Source organism: Apteryx mantelli, chromosome 6, assembly GCF_036417845.1.
Source record: "Apteryx mantelli isolate bAptMan1 chromosome 6, bAptMan1.hap1, whole genome shotgun sequence".
Classification (NCBI taxonomy): Eukaryota; Metazoa; Chordata; class Aves; order Apterygiformes; family Apterygidae; genus Apteryx; species Apteryx mantelli.
This window is the reverse complement of record NC_089983.1, coordinates 29550049-29566739: the sequence shown is the minus strand read 5'-3', so window position 1 is coordinate 29566739 and position 16691 is coordinate 29550049. Positions and strand designations below refer to the sequence as shown.

At 36.7% G+C, this 16691-nt stretch overlaps 2 protein-coding genes across 2 annotated transcripts in view; both read right to left on the bottom strand.

The window, feature by feature from the left end:
• TTC21B (tetratricopeptide repeat domain 21B) overlaps positions 1-9786 on the bottom strand; it is a 43694-nt gene extending 33908 nt beyond the window's left edge. Inside the window, exons 1-7 of the mRNA XM_067299109.1 lie at positions 9750-9786; positions 9477-9606; positions 7777-7887; positions 6299-6465; positions 4027-4149; positions 2181-2338; positions 541-625 (exon numbers count right to left, since the gene is read on the bottom strand). Coding sequence (XP_067155210.1) covers positions 541-625; positions 2181-2338; positions 4027-4149; positions 6299-6465; positions 7777-7887; positions 9477-9606; positions 9750-9770 — 795 coding nt within the window. The 5' untranslated portion in view covers positions 9771-9786. The remainder of the gene's footprint in view (positions 1-540; positions 626-2180; positions 2339-4026; positions 4150-6298; positions 6466-7776; positions 7888-9476; positions 9607-9749) is intronic.
• Positions 9787-13174: 3388 nt separating this feature from the next.
• Positions 13175-16691, bottom strand: part of LOC106499102 (sodium channel protein type 1 subunit alpha) — a 73208-nt gene continuing 69691 nt past the window's right edge. Inside the window, exon 26 of the mRNA XM_067298539.1 lies at positions 13175-16423. Within this exon, the coding sequence (XP_067154640.1) occupies positions 15255-16423 (1169 nt within the window). The 3' untranslated portion in view covers positions 13175-15254. The remainder of the gene's footprint in view (positions 16424-16691) is intronic.

The following is a 16691-nucleotide window of genomic DNA, read 5'->3' as shown; positions in this document are numbered from 1 at the left end:
ACCACCATATATGCACTCCTGTGCAAAAAGGGATCTAGGGAGAGGAAAGAAACATTAAAGAGAACTCACAGACCTATAAAAACATTCCTTGTCAAAAAAAGGGTGGACAAAACACAGGATTGCACAATCTAATCTTGCAGATACAGTGTTAATAGAACATGGCCCCCTTCCAAAAATTTATCACTACAAGAGCTCACTTTATTTCTATTAATAATATACTTAAAACAAACAACATACTTGCAATAACTTAAGAATTTATAAAAAGAACATACAGGAAGTAAAATACACTTGGGCAGCCAATGTTTCCTTCTGTACCTGGAAAACATCCCAACAAAATGCCAGAGCAGCCACATGGGTCAGAATAGGGGAATACACCTCCTCCTGTATCAGAAAGAGGGAACATACCTCCTCCTGTAAGTATGTAGTGCAGCACAGGACCAGACAGAGTATCCAAGGGGAAGGACGCAAGGAAGATCATGTATGTGGGATCTAGTCACTATAAAAGCTAAGTTATGCTCAACAGTCTGCTAATAGACTCACCTCAGATATATTTCCTTCCCTACACAGATAATGCAGAGCCTCCATTCTTATGGCTTCTAAATTGAGAGTATCCTTCTGCAACAGTCTAAAAACAAATAAAGATGAATCTGAAGAAACCAAAAACTTTGCTCAATGATTTCTTTTATCCTAAAAGGGATTAAAATACACTTTAATAACATGTGTTAAAAAAATTGTTTGTTTTTTTAGTTTTTTTCCCCCTCCAAATAAGCACCTTATGTTTTTGACACCAAGATGGACTGCCAAAACTTTGAAAATTAAGAGAGGAAATACAACTTATTTTCAGTGGAAAACAGTTAAATTGCATAAAATTTGAACACATCTTTAATATAGATATTACTTTATATACATCAAAATCCTTTTTAAAAGGTCTTTAATCCAGATGGTTTTGTATTATCTTTCTATTATTTACAGCTTTTCTAGTACTATTTGCCTTATAATTTAAAATAGTAGAAAATTCATAGTTTAAGAACCCGGAGGATACAGCCTCTTTTGATCAGAGATCCTGGCCATAATTATACAGGAAAAAAGTTCCAGCCCACTGAGTTTAAGTTTTACAGGATGAGATCCACATACAAATATCTCTCACACACTATCCATGTGCAAACAGTACATAAAAAAATAGAAAGTAATACTCCCTGTTTTCAAGAACTCTGAGAAACGAACTGAAAGTTTTTACTGACGAGGTGCCCAACAGCTGTAGCACCCATTATCAAGAAAATTGTTTCAAAGACTTTGTGGCTTTTCCAGAGTTTTGTTTGTTGTGCAAGGAAAGGTTAGTGTCATTCTTCGGGGGTGAGGGCGGGACACAAAAAACCCCACAACAACAGGTGCCAAGTTAGGTTCAGAATTCTATACTTAGACATGTCTTATTTTCAACAGTTATTAAAACTCAAATGATTCTTTTGGACAATGCAAACTGTTTGGTGCATGGAAAATCAGGCAGACAATTACTAAAAATACGGATTTAAGGCTCCTCCTCCTTTGTTTTAAGGATCCCCTCAATATTCAATAACATTTAAATTCACTTGAGGTTCCTAAGCTGAGCTAGTTTTTAAAATGCAATATTATCATACATAAAGCTATGAGAAAATTTATCAAGAAAAGCTTTTCACAAAATCTATCCATCTTAAAATGATCTCAAAACTTTTTCTGCTAATATGCCTCTAACAAAAAGAAAGGAGAAAAATTTTTAGAAGAAAAAAAAAAATCAAGCTATGAAGGAGACAGTGTTAAAAAATGTTGACAGAGACAGCTGTCATAACTTGTATCACACAGTCACTTTGAATTGTAATTCTCTGCTGAAAGCGCAGCTTTAACGCTTCATGTCTATCTCAGAACAGGCCCTCCATTGCACTCCCTCCAAAATCAACCCACATACCCATGCATTGCGAGGCTAGGTTCTTTTAAAAATCAATTTACTTTAAAATTCAGACAGCATACACACACTAAAAATATATTAGATGATCTGGATCAATCTTCTTAGTATCACATACTAGATCACAGAAATATTTTCTTGATTATTTGAACATGAATGAAAACCCAGCTACCTATTTTCAAAGTATTCTTAATCTCTAAGCACGGCAAGAGCATAACCAGTGACATGCTACTTCATACTCAACCTATGTGCTGTTTCGACTGCCTGTTCCCAGTCTTGCAAGGCTAGTTGTAGCTTCATTTTCTTTATGAAAGCAGGAAGGAAGTTTGGAAAGTTTGCAATTATCTGGTTCACAGTTTCCAGAGCTCCTGAGTAATTCTGGCGGACCTCAAAATACTGTGCCTAATGAAAGGAAGAGAAGTCATCAAAAGCCTGTACTCTCACAGAAGTGAAAAGATTCAGAAGTTCTTTCACAAGAAAATCTGGAAAAGTCTGTGCGGAATATATTATTATATATATACACACACACACACACTACACACACACTTCAATAATATTTTTACCTCGGTTTCAACCACAATTAGAGATTCTGCAACAATCAAAAAGCAAAAGATGACATGTAAAACCCAGTGCTTGCTAAGCACCTCCATAACAAAAGTAACTGCAGTACAGTATTTAAAACTTACTGGTCAGTTACCCATAAGAAAAAGATGGACGCAGCTGAAAGTAGTAACTGAGAGGCATTATTTCCTTGTTAGCTTTCGAATAGTTATGTATTAAGAATCTCAAAATTTTAGGATATTGAACACAACCTGTAGAACTTAAACAATTTTTCAAGCCTTGAGATATGCAGAATTTAGAAAACCCACACTCTGTAGTTCACTGTTTTCAAAATTAACAATATTTCATTATAAAGCATTTTATGGGATACTCTAAATATAAGGCTTCTCCACAGGTATTGAATATCACACTTTTAAATAAGGTAAGAGCAGCATTCGTTTAATTCCCTCTGAGTAGAAATCAACTTAGGGCTTAGATGCTCAATTCTGCTATAATGGTTAAAAGTTACCATACACCAGGTGACTAAGTGCATGCCATTTTATTTCAAATTTTGAGATAGAGCTGGTGCAAATATAGTACGTACTAAAAGTTAGTTTCTTAAGCCATAGCAAGGTAACTGTCTAAAGTGTAATTGCTGTAACTAAATTTGAAATACACTGGTAATTGAATTCAGTAGCCCACATAGAGCCACGAACACATGCGTACCCAAATACTATTGTGCATACTTTTCCGAATGTTAGTCTTATTTTCATTAATTAAGCAATTTTTTCTAGAAGTCTGCATTTAGTCTTAGAAGACTAAACAAACATTATATCCACAAGTAACAACCAAGTTTTGAAACAAAAATTGTTGTAAAGAAAAAAAGTCATGGTGTTACCTTAATGAAATATAATCAAACACTTGAAATGGACAAGTGACAATTAAAATACCATATAAGATGTTTATAAACACTGCAGTTTCATGGTCTAACTACTACAATTTTTTGTGATGACACAGCAATTCTGTGATGTTGACAGGTGTCTCTTGCAACAGGAAGAATTTGCTTTCAATTTTACATGTTCAAGTGTTTTGAAAACTCATCTCTAATATACCAATACAGGAAAGAAAAAAAAGTTTTTCTTGTGTTTATAGTATAACCATAAGCTCAGTACATGGTTGGAGTGATCATATTTAACCTATAGCTTCTTTTTTACATTGGTGGCTGGTGGACCCTAAGTTTCACTCACTAGCTAATTATATTCTAAGAAAGAAACAGTATCATTTTAACATATTTAAAAGAAACATAAATGTGCAGAAACAAATAGTTACCAGCTGTAGTTCGCCAGGAAAAAAAATGGAAAATTATTTAAACAAACAACTGCCCCCACCCTCCCCTGCTCCCTGTGCTCCCTCCTTCCCCCCCCGCTAAATTTCTACTTCTGACAAGCGCGCTTGTCATGGATAATTTTTCTCAGCATCTCTCTAATCATTCTATCAGAGTTTTACTAATACGGTATTTATAAAGTGTTAAAATTGTAAAATAAGCTTACTTTACCAAGCAGAGCAAAAACATCATTCCCTTCCTGCAGTGCTTCATCAAAATACTTCACAGCTTTTTTAATATGAGTTTCTTTCCCACAGGTGAGATCAAGCCATGCTTTTAGAATCAATCCCTGAAAGCAAAATATAAATTGGAATTTTTCACTAACTAGGTAGCAAAAGAAATTAGATATTTCATAGCAATAAGTCCAAATAATCTAATAACAAATTAGGACTTAAAGTAAGAGTAAATGAAAATATCCATTTTAATTAACTTTTAAAACACATTTGAAATTATAACCAGTCTGCAACACAAGCTAAAATGTTAATAATTCATTACAACATTAAATTGAAAATAATCAAATAGCATTACAGAATTAAGAAACAACAATGCCTCTGAACTAGACTAACATGCTAGGCAGTCAGAGCAAAATCTTGCAGAAGTCGTCACCTAGATTTTAAGAGTATTTTCTGCACATATTTCTGCAGAGTATCTTTTTCTTAAAGTTTGGTTTATATCATCAGACACCAAGAAACTTCTGGGGTTCTGAAAAAGAAGGGAAACTTGCTTTCTTCTTCTAGTATCTGACTAAAAGAAAAAAAAAACCCTCTTGTGCGAGGGGACAAAGACCTGACATTTCCAAAATCCCAAACAGTACTCTAACAAAAACATAGTAGTTCAATTCATTAATTAAAGAATAGTTCCTTTAATGAAAAGCTACCTTTCACATTTAAAATATGTTTTTCTTTTATATGTTCCTGCTATTTGATTGTAGGTTTACTTAAGTAAATTTAATCTACTTTGAAGTGTTCTGAAGTGGATTATTTACCAAATTATAATCACTAGCAAAACAAAAAAGTTCATACTAGAAAATATTGCTAGTCATTTTCTAAAATGAAATGAAAAAAAGCACCACATATTTAAAACCCCAAGGTTAGTACGAGAGCCCTATTTTGCTAACAATCAGTTATGATTTTTTATGCAACAGAAATGGGATGAAATTCATATACTAAAGCATTTAAAAGAATAGGAGGGATTTTATTTCTATGTAACAAGTATACAATAAAATATTCGATCAAAAAACCCTATATATAATAAGCAATAGTACTAAATTAAGTCTAAGCATAACATTCCCCCCCCAATAAATGTACACATAACTTCATAGTGTTAAATCAGGAAAAGGGATATATATACACACACAAGTGTACAGGGAACTCTGGAAAAAAGGAAAATATTTTTATATACATTTAAACACTAATATGTATTTTTATATATGCACATGTCCTTCCACAAAAATAAAAATTATTTGAAAGCCATTAAATACTTCAGCTTGTAATATTTCCTACTGAGCAGCGTTCCAAAAGAGTCACAAATACTGCTATTGTGCCAAAATAAGTATATCTCTATTCCTATTAGGAATCAACACATAGGCTTTACAATGTCCTTAACTATTTCTTCAATTACTGGTATTTTCTTAGTGATATGTTCAAAAGCTAAGATATTACTTAAATTAGTAATGTAATTTCAGAAATTAGTTAAGAATAATTATAGATTTCTAACTCTTGTAATATCATAGAAACTATAAAACTGTGAATTACAACTCAAAGTGAGCAGTCTACTGTACCACACAAAGAAACAATTCAGAGAAAACATTAAATACTGATGTCATTTGTAAGAGTATTGCACTGCTCACAGGGAGAGAGAACAACTTAGAACAATTTAAACAGCTCTGCCTTCAAGTGATCTATTTTTATTTTATTTTTTTTTAGGTGGGGGCAGGGGAGAAAAATCAGCCTGAATTCAAGGAAGGGGGGAAAAAAATTCCACAACTCCATTTAAAGATTCTAAAAATGGCAAACTTTCATATCTGCAGATAAATGCAGAAGGTGTTGCTACATACAATACTCATGCAGATTTTAAAATAAATTACATTCAGTAAGACCCTCGACAAATTTTGCCTTTATTATTTATCAAATGCTGAAATTTTAAAGCCCAGATACTCCAGATATTTTTGAATCTTCTATTTAAAAGGGGATGCCTCCCTCTCTAAGAGCAATGGAAGAGACCATCACTCTTAGGTTTTTGCTAGGAATCACCATGACGCTGAGCCTCAAATAGCAAAACTGATGTAACTAGATATTAAGAAGAAAAAAATACTGAAAACACAAAACAGTCTGATTAGCCTCCACATAGCATTGGATCAGTAAGTCTAGTTTCACAGTATACATATTCCTACTCTTATTTTATATAGGAGGGGAAAAAAAAAGAAAAAAGAGAGTTACCTCTTTACCACCATTAGAAACTTTGATCATTCTATCAACATATTCACGGGCTTTGTCCTCGCGACCAAGATGCCACAAAAATAATCCTGCATAGTACAGAGCTTGTTGTCCTGCAGTTTTACGTTGCTCCTTCATTTTTGCATCCAACTCTAGAATAGCATCTCGATCTGAAAAGGTTTTGTTCAGGTCTTTTGTGATACCGTCTCAAAATATTACAGAAGAGCAGCATACAAAGCAAGGACTTCCAAAGCAAACACTGTTTTCTGTGTTGTATATTGGTAAACATATAGGCATTCCCTCCCAACTGAAAATATTAATCAAGTACATACAGACATAAAAGGCAGAACAGGGGTCCCATTAACATAGCCATTTATGTGAAAACCCAACTACTTTACAAACCTCCTAGCTGAGATTTCTGCCAGGTAAACAGAAACCTGTCAATAAGTTTCATATTTATATCAATGGCTGCTAAGTAAGCAGTAGTTGTAGAGTGACTCTAACATGCTGAATACAAGATGACTGCAGTCCAGAATACTTTGAAAACGTGTGATCTAAAGCTCATTTTCCTCACATCCTCATTGTTATTGTCAGCTATTCTCACCAGGTTAATCATCTGTTGACGTGTTTTGTTTACTGTGTGGGACTTGCTGCCAAATATTTCACTTTTATCAGCATTCATTTCTGTGTTGTTTTTTGGGGTTTTTTTAATGAGCTAGTAAATTTAAAAGCCAGACTCTTACTGCTGTGACTTTCACAAGGAGTACTTAAGTGAACAGTAATTTCACTACTACTACAGTAGTAGTTGTCAGGACTTCAAATAAGAGCGATGCCATTAGTCAGAGCTAAGTTTCACATCATGCTGCTTGATAAGGTTTGCAATAATAGAGTTATCAATTTGCAGAGTCAAGACACTATGGCAACAATTTAATGACAACTCAGTTTATCTGTGTTCTTCACATTTTTTTTCCAGAATCTAATTTTGAGCAAAATATTGCAGTTTTTAGATTGGAGAAAGGAGTACCAAAGTCTACCAAATTCTTTTATCCATTTGTAAAGTAAAGGTAACGTGAAAGATAGAAATGGCCTGGCTTTCATGACTCCTTACTTAAGTTGCAGCTCTGCTCAGAAGAACTAGCATCAGTCAATAGTAAACAACCAGAAACATCTTGATTCAAGTATTCGCCATGGAAGCTTTTTCATTGTGGTAGATAACACAAGATTAGAGGGTTTTTTTAGTGTTTTATTTTAAAATTCAATCTTACTTTTCGTAGTTTTGTATTTTGGTATTGCTGTTTACAATCTTGATACATTTCACTCAATTATACTACTAGACACTACATTAAACACAAAGCTGAAGTGTATCTTTTTAAAAAAAAGCTGAAATAATCTACAGCTCTCAGGTCATAACTTACAAAACTCTTTTATAGACATTAAACAACCACGTAAAACTTTAAACAGTATTGTCTTATTGATCATACCTGGATTAGGGCTCTTTTTATGGGCATAAATTAGAGCCATCATTGTACAAAGTGACACCTCCTGTTTATTTTTAATAGACTCCAGTTGCCAAATACTGTCTTGAATGTCACCTAGTGAAAACAAGAGCAGAATAAGCTTTCTCTCTTTGAGGACAGAAAATATCAGCACCAAAACCTGACTTAAATTTTTTTCCTTAATTTTTTATTTTCTGCCTTTGATAACTCTTTCTATAGAGCTTACATCATTATTCACACAACCATTTTCATGTTTGTGCAAGTCTTTCAAATGCACGAAAGAAAAAAGCACCTCAGTGCAAAGAACTGGAAAGCAGTTATGTGCTAGTTCTGCCAACTGCCATAAAGATGAAAAACATCTTTATTATTTGGTTTATATGGGGCATTCAGCAGCCATTTGCACTCCTGTTTCTTCATATAGCCAGAATTTTTGCTTGGTTCATGAGAATCTTTTGAAGATCAATAGAAAAAGAAAGAAAGTTTTTTGAAAAATAGGAATGTATGATTGTAAAACCACACAAAAACAAACAGGGAGTTTGGGAACAGATGCAGCATCTCACTACCCTTGGAATGCTTCCTACTGCCATCTCCTCCTTCTTCCCCCACAAGAAGTTACACAAATCTTACTGATGCCCCAAAAATCCAATTTAATATACTTTACCTTATTTTAGTTTCAATAATTTAAAAGATGTCCAGAAATGAAGTCTAAAAATACTTTTTGTTTATTTATACCTGCTTTGTTTTCCAGGACTCGTTAGATTTTTTTTATTTAGACTGGAAATTTCCAAAATATAGAGGGACCTCTTTGAAGTAATATGAAATAGCAGCTTTTGACTGCCTATATGAAGGTATTTAACTTGCTGTAAATGCTATCACATAAACAACTTTTTTAAAGATATGCATTTAGTAACTGAGTTCAGCACATGGGCAGATACTGCCAGGCAGATGCTGAAGTGTATCTACCTTACCAGTTTACTTCTAGAAAACAAACAAACAGTCATCCGTAGTAACACAAGCTTTGGGTTACTGATTAGTATTCTATGACTCTCAGCAACATGGATTTAGTTAACCAACTTCTCAGAACAGTTTAATGCATATGAGGATTCTCCCAACAGGAATTATTTGGCAGCTCCCCAGAAGCAGATGGGTACAAAGTTACATATAACTGTATTGAAGAGAGGAGATATTAGCTGGAACAACCAGCAAATTTATCTTTGTGATACAAAGCAATGGGCATTTGGGCAGGGCACTACTAAATTGTCCCTTGTCCCCAGAGCCAACAAGCTTACCTTAAAAACGGCAGGCTGACAAGCATTTCAGCTCCACAGACCAGGACAGCACAGCATATCCTGATCTGCTCATCACTTCCACCCATTCACAGACAAACCTATTTTCACATACCATTTTTCAAGTTCGTATCCTCAAAGAGCCAGCGGGGACCAGACAGTAGCCGAACCAAGCACTCGAGGAATCTGCACGCCTGCGAAGCGGCCGGAGGGCGCTCCAAGACAAGGAGCACCGCGAGCTCCCGGCCAGCCGCTGCAGCTGACTTTTGGGAAGGGAGAAGCCCCTGACGGGAGCCACCGCCGGGCTCGCTGCGCCAAGGCCCGGCCGAGCCCCCTCGCAGGCCGGGAGCCGCCCCAGCGCCGCCGCGGCAGCGGCGCCCGCCCCCAGCGCCGCCTCACCTGCCCTGAGGGCGCCGTAGGCCCGGTAGAAGAGGAGCACGGGATCGCTGCCCAGCCGCGCCAGCGCCTCCTCCGCCGCAGCGCGGACGTGCTGGAAGTAGCCCTCCTGGCAGTAGTAGTTCAACAAGGCCTGCGGAGGAGGCGGCCCCGGTCAGAGCCGGGCCCTCGGGCAGGCACTCCGCCCCGGGGCCGCAGGAGACCTCGCCGCCCGCCGCGCTCACCCTCCTCCCCGCCAGCCCCGGCTCCCCCGCGGCTGGCGGCAGCCGCCCGCACCTGCTGCCCCGCGGCGTCCATCGCCTCAGCGCGTTGCTAGCCAGGGCCGCCAGGGCGGGGCCAGCAGAAAGGCGAGGGCCTGAGGGGCGGGAGCTCAGTACCATTCGCTGGCTGGCAGGAGTGCGCGCCGCCATTGGCTTGGAGGGAAAAGAGGCGGGAGAGACAAGGGAAGAAAGCCAGCGAAGAGGCAGAGCGTGCCTGCTGGTCCCATTGGCAGCTCAGGAGATGGAGGCGGGACTGTAAGACCAGAGCGAGTTCCCATTTGCTACCCCCGACGGGAGTTTGTAACCATTGGGTGGGCGGCAGACCAGGTAGAGGGAGAGGGTGGAACACGCCTTGTTTGGTCGGTGGTGGTTGGGGTGCGGCGCGCCCTGGCGGCGGGGGGGCGGGGCTAGCTCGGATAGCGGTCAGCGGCGGATGGCCAACGGCTGACGACCAATGGCCGACGGCTAACGGCGCGGGGGCGGGTGGCCGAATCGCTTTTGTGAAGAGTATGAAATGGTATAAATGCTGTAAAGGCTTTACTTGGATCTGCGTTGCTAGCTTGATAATTTTTTGCACGCGTTTTCTTTTTGAAAAAGCCTAATACTTCCCATTGCATATCTTGACATGTATGAAGATATTCCGGCTGGCTGCTCAGGAGCCATGATGTCTGTGCCATCCCAGTATGGGCTGTGCAGGTTACCTCCAAATTGTCATCTAGGACTGCAGTTGCTTTTTCAGCAATTCTGTACACTAGTAAATTAGTTTTGGCATCTCATGCTTAAAAGATCAGGAAACCATAGTTTACAGAGGATTTTTTTTTCATGAATCATCTCACTGACCCACTGTCTTGAATATTTACACAAGCTGTTGTCTGAATGGAAGGCTTTGACAATCTATGTTTATTCTCTGGGTTTTTTTTAGGCTCTGTAATCTTAGACACGACTAGACTGATTACTAAGAGGCCCAAGCTCCGTAAGGTTTGTCAAAGACCACAATATTGAGCTCTTCAGGTTATGTAAAGCTCTGTAGAAATGAAATCGAAATGAAATGTAGAAAGTTCCATTCTTTGCTCTTTCCCTCCTCCCAGTGAATTACAGAGTTGGAAAGACTAGTAAAATTCAGGATTTCCACTTGATATGAAAGCATCTTCCTTCATTGTTGAGAGTTACCAGAACCAAACAAATATTCCTAAATAATTTTCCTTCATAGTCCATCTAACATGTAAACAAAGTATCCTTTGCAAAACCATCAAAATTACTGCTTAATACAAGGAGGCAAACCATGCTTCAAATCTTGCACGTAATATTTCAGCTTCTGTAACATTGAAAACCTCAGATAGGTGTGAGAAACTTATTTTTGTGTGACTATGACTTGTAATCGGCAATTACAATGGTATAGTTCTATTTTTTTCTTGAAAGCTATTTTTTGAGCAAAGGAAGGTTTAAAATCTGTAGACAGAATATTGAATAATATTATTCAACTTACTGCTAGATTTTTGAAGCAGTCTATTATTTCTGTCAGATTGTGGATAGTTTACATACCTTTTAAGATAACCTTTTAAGACCTATTTTGTCTACATACTAATCTGAAAATACATATCTTTTATACTTTGATACTTAAGCCTTTGTATCAAAGTTTTAGACTTTCTTTTCCATAATGCATTTCAGAGCAATTTGAAGGAGAAATTGAATTCTGTGTGTAGGAGAAACTCTTTCTTCCTTCAAAAGATCTGTAATGAATTTTAGGAAAGATGCTTTGAATTTTTATTTCTGCATTAGCACCTGCCCAAGCATACAGAACATGATTGCTCACATACTGGTTTTATGCTAAGGTCAGTATTCACTTCTGACTTTCTTCAGTACAAGTTGTATGGGACTGCAATGTAAAATTATGTAAGCATATAAAATGAATATTTTCAGAAATTCATTGAAACAATCCATAAGGAGTAAATGACAGTCCCACTTTCCAGCTGTGCTTGCTTTGTCAATATTAGTATCCACAAAAGATAGCTTCTAGGATAGTGATGCTTTCTGAAAATGTTCTTAAAAATTCCTGAGAAGAAAACAAATGGTTACTCACTCCAACACTGATTCACCTTTTCAGAAATGCACTTGAATATGAGATGTTCTGTATCCTATTCATGAATAGGAATTAGCAAGAATAAAGTGGTTCTTATGATCTAATGTGGGGAATATTATGCATGCAGTACTATTTCCTGTCCTCAGTTTCTCTTTGTAAACTGAAGAATGCTCAGTTCTTCACATTCAAATAAATGGTATGTGCCTCCTAGGATATATTTGGGACAGCCCAAGTGTTTGACTGTTGATTACTCCATTGCATGGAGTTGCTGTATGAAGTCACTCAATGCAGTACTGTTGAAACACACAGAATCATCATGTTCAGTGTCTAATGTGTTGAATTAGAAATTCTCAGTTGGTGATTAACAGGACAGTCACGAGGATTTGCTTAGTGGAAGAAAAATTCGCATAATCCTGTGGTCCTCTGTGTGCTACAAGGCTTTAGATGCAGGTGATCTATCTGTGAATCAGTGTTTGTTAGCTTAAGAACTTCAGTATTATGGCAAAAAAACTTTTACAGTTGATTTGGATGTTTTCAGTTTCCTTCCTGGTAATGGCTGAACATTACAGTTAACCTCTTAACTACCAAATCTCTCTTACCTTCAGTCATGAAATATTGCTGATACCTTTACAGGGTGGCTGTTCTTCAGTGGCATGCATCCATCCCTTCCTTCCAAGATATTCCAGAGATTATTATTGAACAATGACATTCCTGCATCTGTGATTTTCATATGGAATGAGCTGTTTTATCTGGCAATGTCTTAAGAAATATATTTGATTTGTCTCTCTTTTACTCAGGTGGGAGGTGAAATACACTGCAAAAAAACTTTATTTGATATCGACATTCTTCTAGTATCCCCACTGTGATATCTTTCCTGTCTAGGTATTTCTGTAGCCTAATGCTCTTGTATAGCCAGAGCATATTTTTGTCCATTTGCAAGTAATGTGTCTATTCCAGAGTATACAGCATATCTTTGTAGCATGCTCCTCATACAGAAAAATGTTACTGTAATACAGTTAAGGTTGCAGGAGCAGGTCCTTACATGGCAATATATGGAAAAATTGAAAAAGATAGTATTATGTACAAAACCAAAACAAAGTCTAACCAAAACAAACATTTCCTCTTTAGGAATTAAAAAATAATAATTTTATCTTTATATATTGCTGTTTCCTTTTATGAAATAGTATATCTCATCTGTATTTTGTCTTTCTCATTAATACAAAAACAGTACTACCTTTAGGACAGCATTTTGACAGCGCTAGGATTTTAATAGTAAAAGTTTTCAGTATCCTATTTTCAGTATTCTGTGCATTTTTAAATTCTACCTTTTTTAATTTCAGGTAATAAAAACAACAGGAACATACAATAAAAAATGTAATCTTTATTATTTTGGCGCATTAGTAATGTTGTTTAGCATCAGTTAGGGTAATAGTAGCATTTTCCTGCATGCAGTTCACTAATACAGTATTAGTCAATAATTTTAGTAAAAGTAATCTATATTTAATTTTCTTGTGTAAGAAACATAAAATGTCCTGATGTGTTTGATTATACAATTTTGCTACTTTCTCTTTGTGAAAAAATATTGTGGACCCAAGATTACATTTAGAACTGTTCTAATGCAGCATGAAACTAAAAAAAAGATCACAATCAAAAAAAAAAGAAAAAAACAAAAATTCTGGGAAAGAAAAATTGTATCTGAAAATTTCTGATGCAGGCACTACTTAGACATTCAATTAAAACTTTACATCATTTCCCAGCTGCAAAAAAATTAGTTTTTTGGAAGCAAATTATGAACTTGTTTTGCAGACAGTATTGAAATGTTTGCAAATATAGTAAAAAGTAAGAACCTACAAGCTATCCATTCTCTTAGACATCTCTTGCTCTCTGGAGTTCTGTGAAAAAGTGCTATGAACAGAAAGTAACAAAAATCGTGTGACATCAACCTGAAGATAAAATTCAGTTATTTTATGTACATAATGCTGAAAAATAAAATAAAATGATTTTTACAGTATTTATATTTGCTTATAAAATTCTAACATTATTTTCAACAGGTTTAGTAGTTTTTCAACATGTCTGTACAGTTTGGATACACACTATATGCATTTCACTTAAAATTCAAAAATGTAAAACCAATAAGCTCCTAAACAGCTGCAAAATATTGCTTAATGGTATGGAGGAATGAGGTCTTGTTGAATAGTTTATTTCTTTTAGCTCTGATGTATGGCTTCCCATATTTAAGAATCCTGGACAGTAAAAGGAACAGCAGCATAGGCAATATGAACATGCACTGATAGCATCCAAACTATCTATAATGGTAGAGAATACATAATTTTACCTGTCAAAAGCTTGCACGCTACACTTATTGTGGTACATATTTGATGCAATAAATGTGCTCAGGTCATTCTTTGTTTGCTCAAACATGCACCACAGGTTAAAAATTACTATTTACATAACAGAGGGCTTTTCATTAACATATACAACATCAACCTTACTGAGAGCTGAAGATGGCTAAACAATACTGCAGGATAAAGCAGAACAACTTTATAAAGGGCTCTTTTCAATCAATTCTATGGTTTGGGGCAGATTCATTTAGTGTTTGTATGCAGAAAAACTTGACAAAATCTGTGACTCTAGACCTAGAAAGAAATTTGCTCTTTCTGAAATTTAATGGTCTGTGTAAAAAAATAATCCATTTTTACTCTTGTGAATTATAGGGGACTTTACAGGCATACCAAGACTTGTTTGGATGTAATACAACATGAATACATTAATTAAGCACCTCAAAATTTATTATTCCTTTCCAGAGACACTGAGTTAAAAAACCTGTTGTTCTTTGTGACTTAATGTTTTTTCATGCATGATCTATAAGTGCAGCATGCCTTCATGCAAATCATTTCTGTCTGTATATTAGAGAGTCATATAATAGAACACCTGGTCCTTATACCTGTAAAGTAGTACTTAACCCTTCCCCAACAGAAGCCCCATTTACAAAAATAGTCACATATAATAAACAACATATGAATAAAAAAAAGATGAATCCACCAACACAGATCTTGTAAAAATATGACATATGTGGCAGTTGAAATGCAAACAGTGGATACAGTTACTGTATTGTTTTATGCTAAACACACAAATTATTGGTTTGCACCCCTTTAACTAGTCCCTACAGCCTGAGTAGCCATTTTTTCTCTCCTCTTCAGCAGTGTCAGCTGGTAGTGAAAACAGTAACCTCCTGTCAAGGTTGTTTCCCCATATCACAGTCACAGTTACTGACGAGGGGTCACTGTCTTTTAATAGGCACTGACCTTAAGTATACAGTACATTTGTAAAAACTGTCCGTTTGGCATAGACCTCCCATCAGGAGTCCTGTTGACACAAACACATCACCCTTACAGGCTATGAACTATTTTGCACATAGATGATTTTGCTTGCAATTTACTTTTATTTCTGAACATCTTTGCCTTCCTTTTCATGCTTTTCTTTGACTGGCCTTGTTACACGATCATAAGATGGTGGACAAACTGCTGTTGACGCAGTTATATCGGTTTTCTCTGTAAATGAGTTTTCATTTAACTTGTCAATTAGAATTTCATCTTTGATACCCTGACCAGCCCCTCCTTCAGTTTTATTTTTATTATAGATAAAGGAAGCTTGTTTTACTGTTCGCTTTAAAAGGTGACGTCTATAAGCACGTTGAATAATGACAGCAGATACTTCTTCCTGTTTTCGTTTTAATGTGGTTGTAATTGGTTCATAGGAGGCTTTAGAAGGATTCGATGCCATAAAACGGTCTTCCATCTGTATTCTGAGGGCATCCATCTCTCCACTTTCCCCCAAAACACGCTTTGTGAAAGCAAACAAGATGTCAAGGCAGTGAATTCTGTCACCACTTACCATGGGCAGATCCATTGCAATAAGCTGGACTTTGTTTGGTTTGGGTAGATGAAGAGGAGGCTCAAGTGCTGCTGCAAAATCAGACAATTTCTCAAATTCCATGAATTGTGTTGCATCTGGATCGAACTTCTCCCAGACTTCATAGAACATCTCAAAGTCATCCTCACTCAAGGGCTCAGCGCTTTCTTCAGTAGCAACACCAAAGTTCTCTAAAATCACAGCAATGTACATGTTCACCACTACCAGAAACGAGATGATAATGTAGCTGACAAAGAAGAAAATCCCAACGGAAGGGTTGCCGCAGTCTCCTTTAACAGAGCTGCCCGGATGAGCTTTCTGAGGGTCACAGTCTGGTTCCCCGCTGTTGAGAATAGGGGCTAACAAACCATCCCAACCAGCAGATGTGGTAATTTGGAAGAGACAGATCATGCTGTTGCCAAATGTTTCAAAATTGAACATGTCATCTATACCGGCTTCCCTCTTGACATAGGCAAAGTTGGACATCCCAAATATGGCATAGATAAACATGACCAGGAACAGCAGCAGACCAATGTTGAACAAAGCAGGAAGAGACATCATCAAAGCAAAAAGCAGAGTGCGGATGCCCTTAGCGCCCTTAATGAGACGCAGGATTCGACCTATTCTGGCAAGTCGAATGACTCTGAACAGAGTAGGGGACACAAAATACTTTTCAATCATCTCAGCTAGAAACATACCTAAAACAGAAAAAAAAAAAAAAAAAGACAAGAGGTTTTACTGCTTACTCTCCATATTATGGTAGAAATTTAGATATAAAAGTAATTTTAAAGTTGCTGGTTACAGTAACAAAGATATTCTGTAGATTCCACTTGCATAATTTCTCTTCTATGACATTTAAAATTTGCAGGTACAATATATGTTGAGTGGTAATAACAGTTTTGATTGTTGGCTTAGATAAATCATTAGAGAAAATGAAAGTTGCATGACTTATTTGTAAACCTTCCA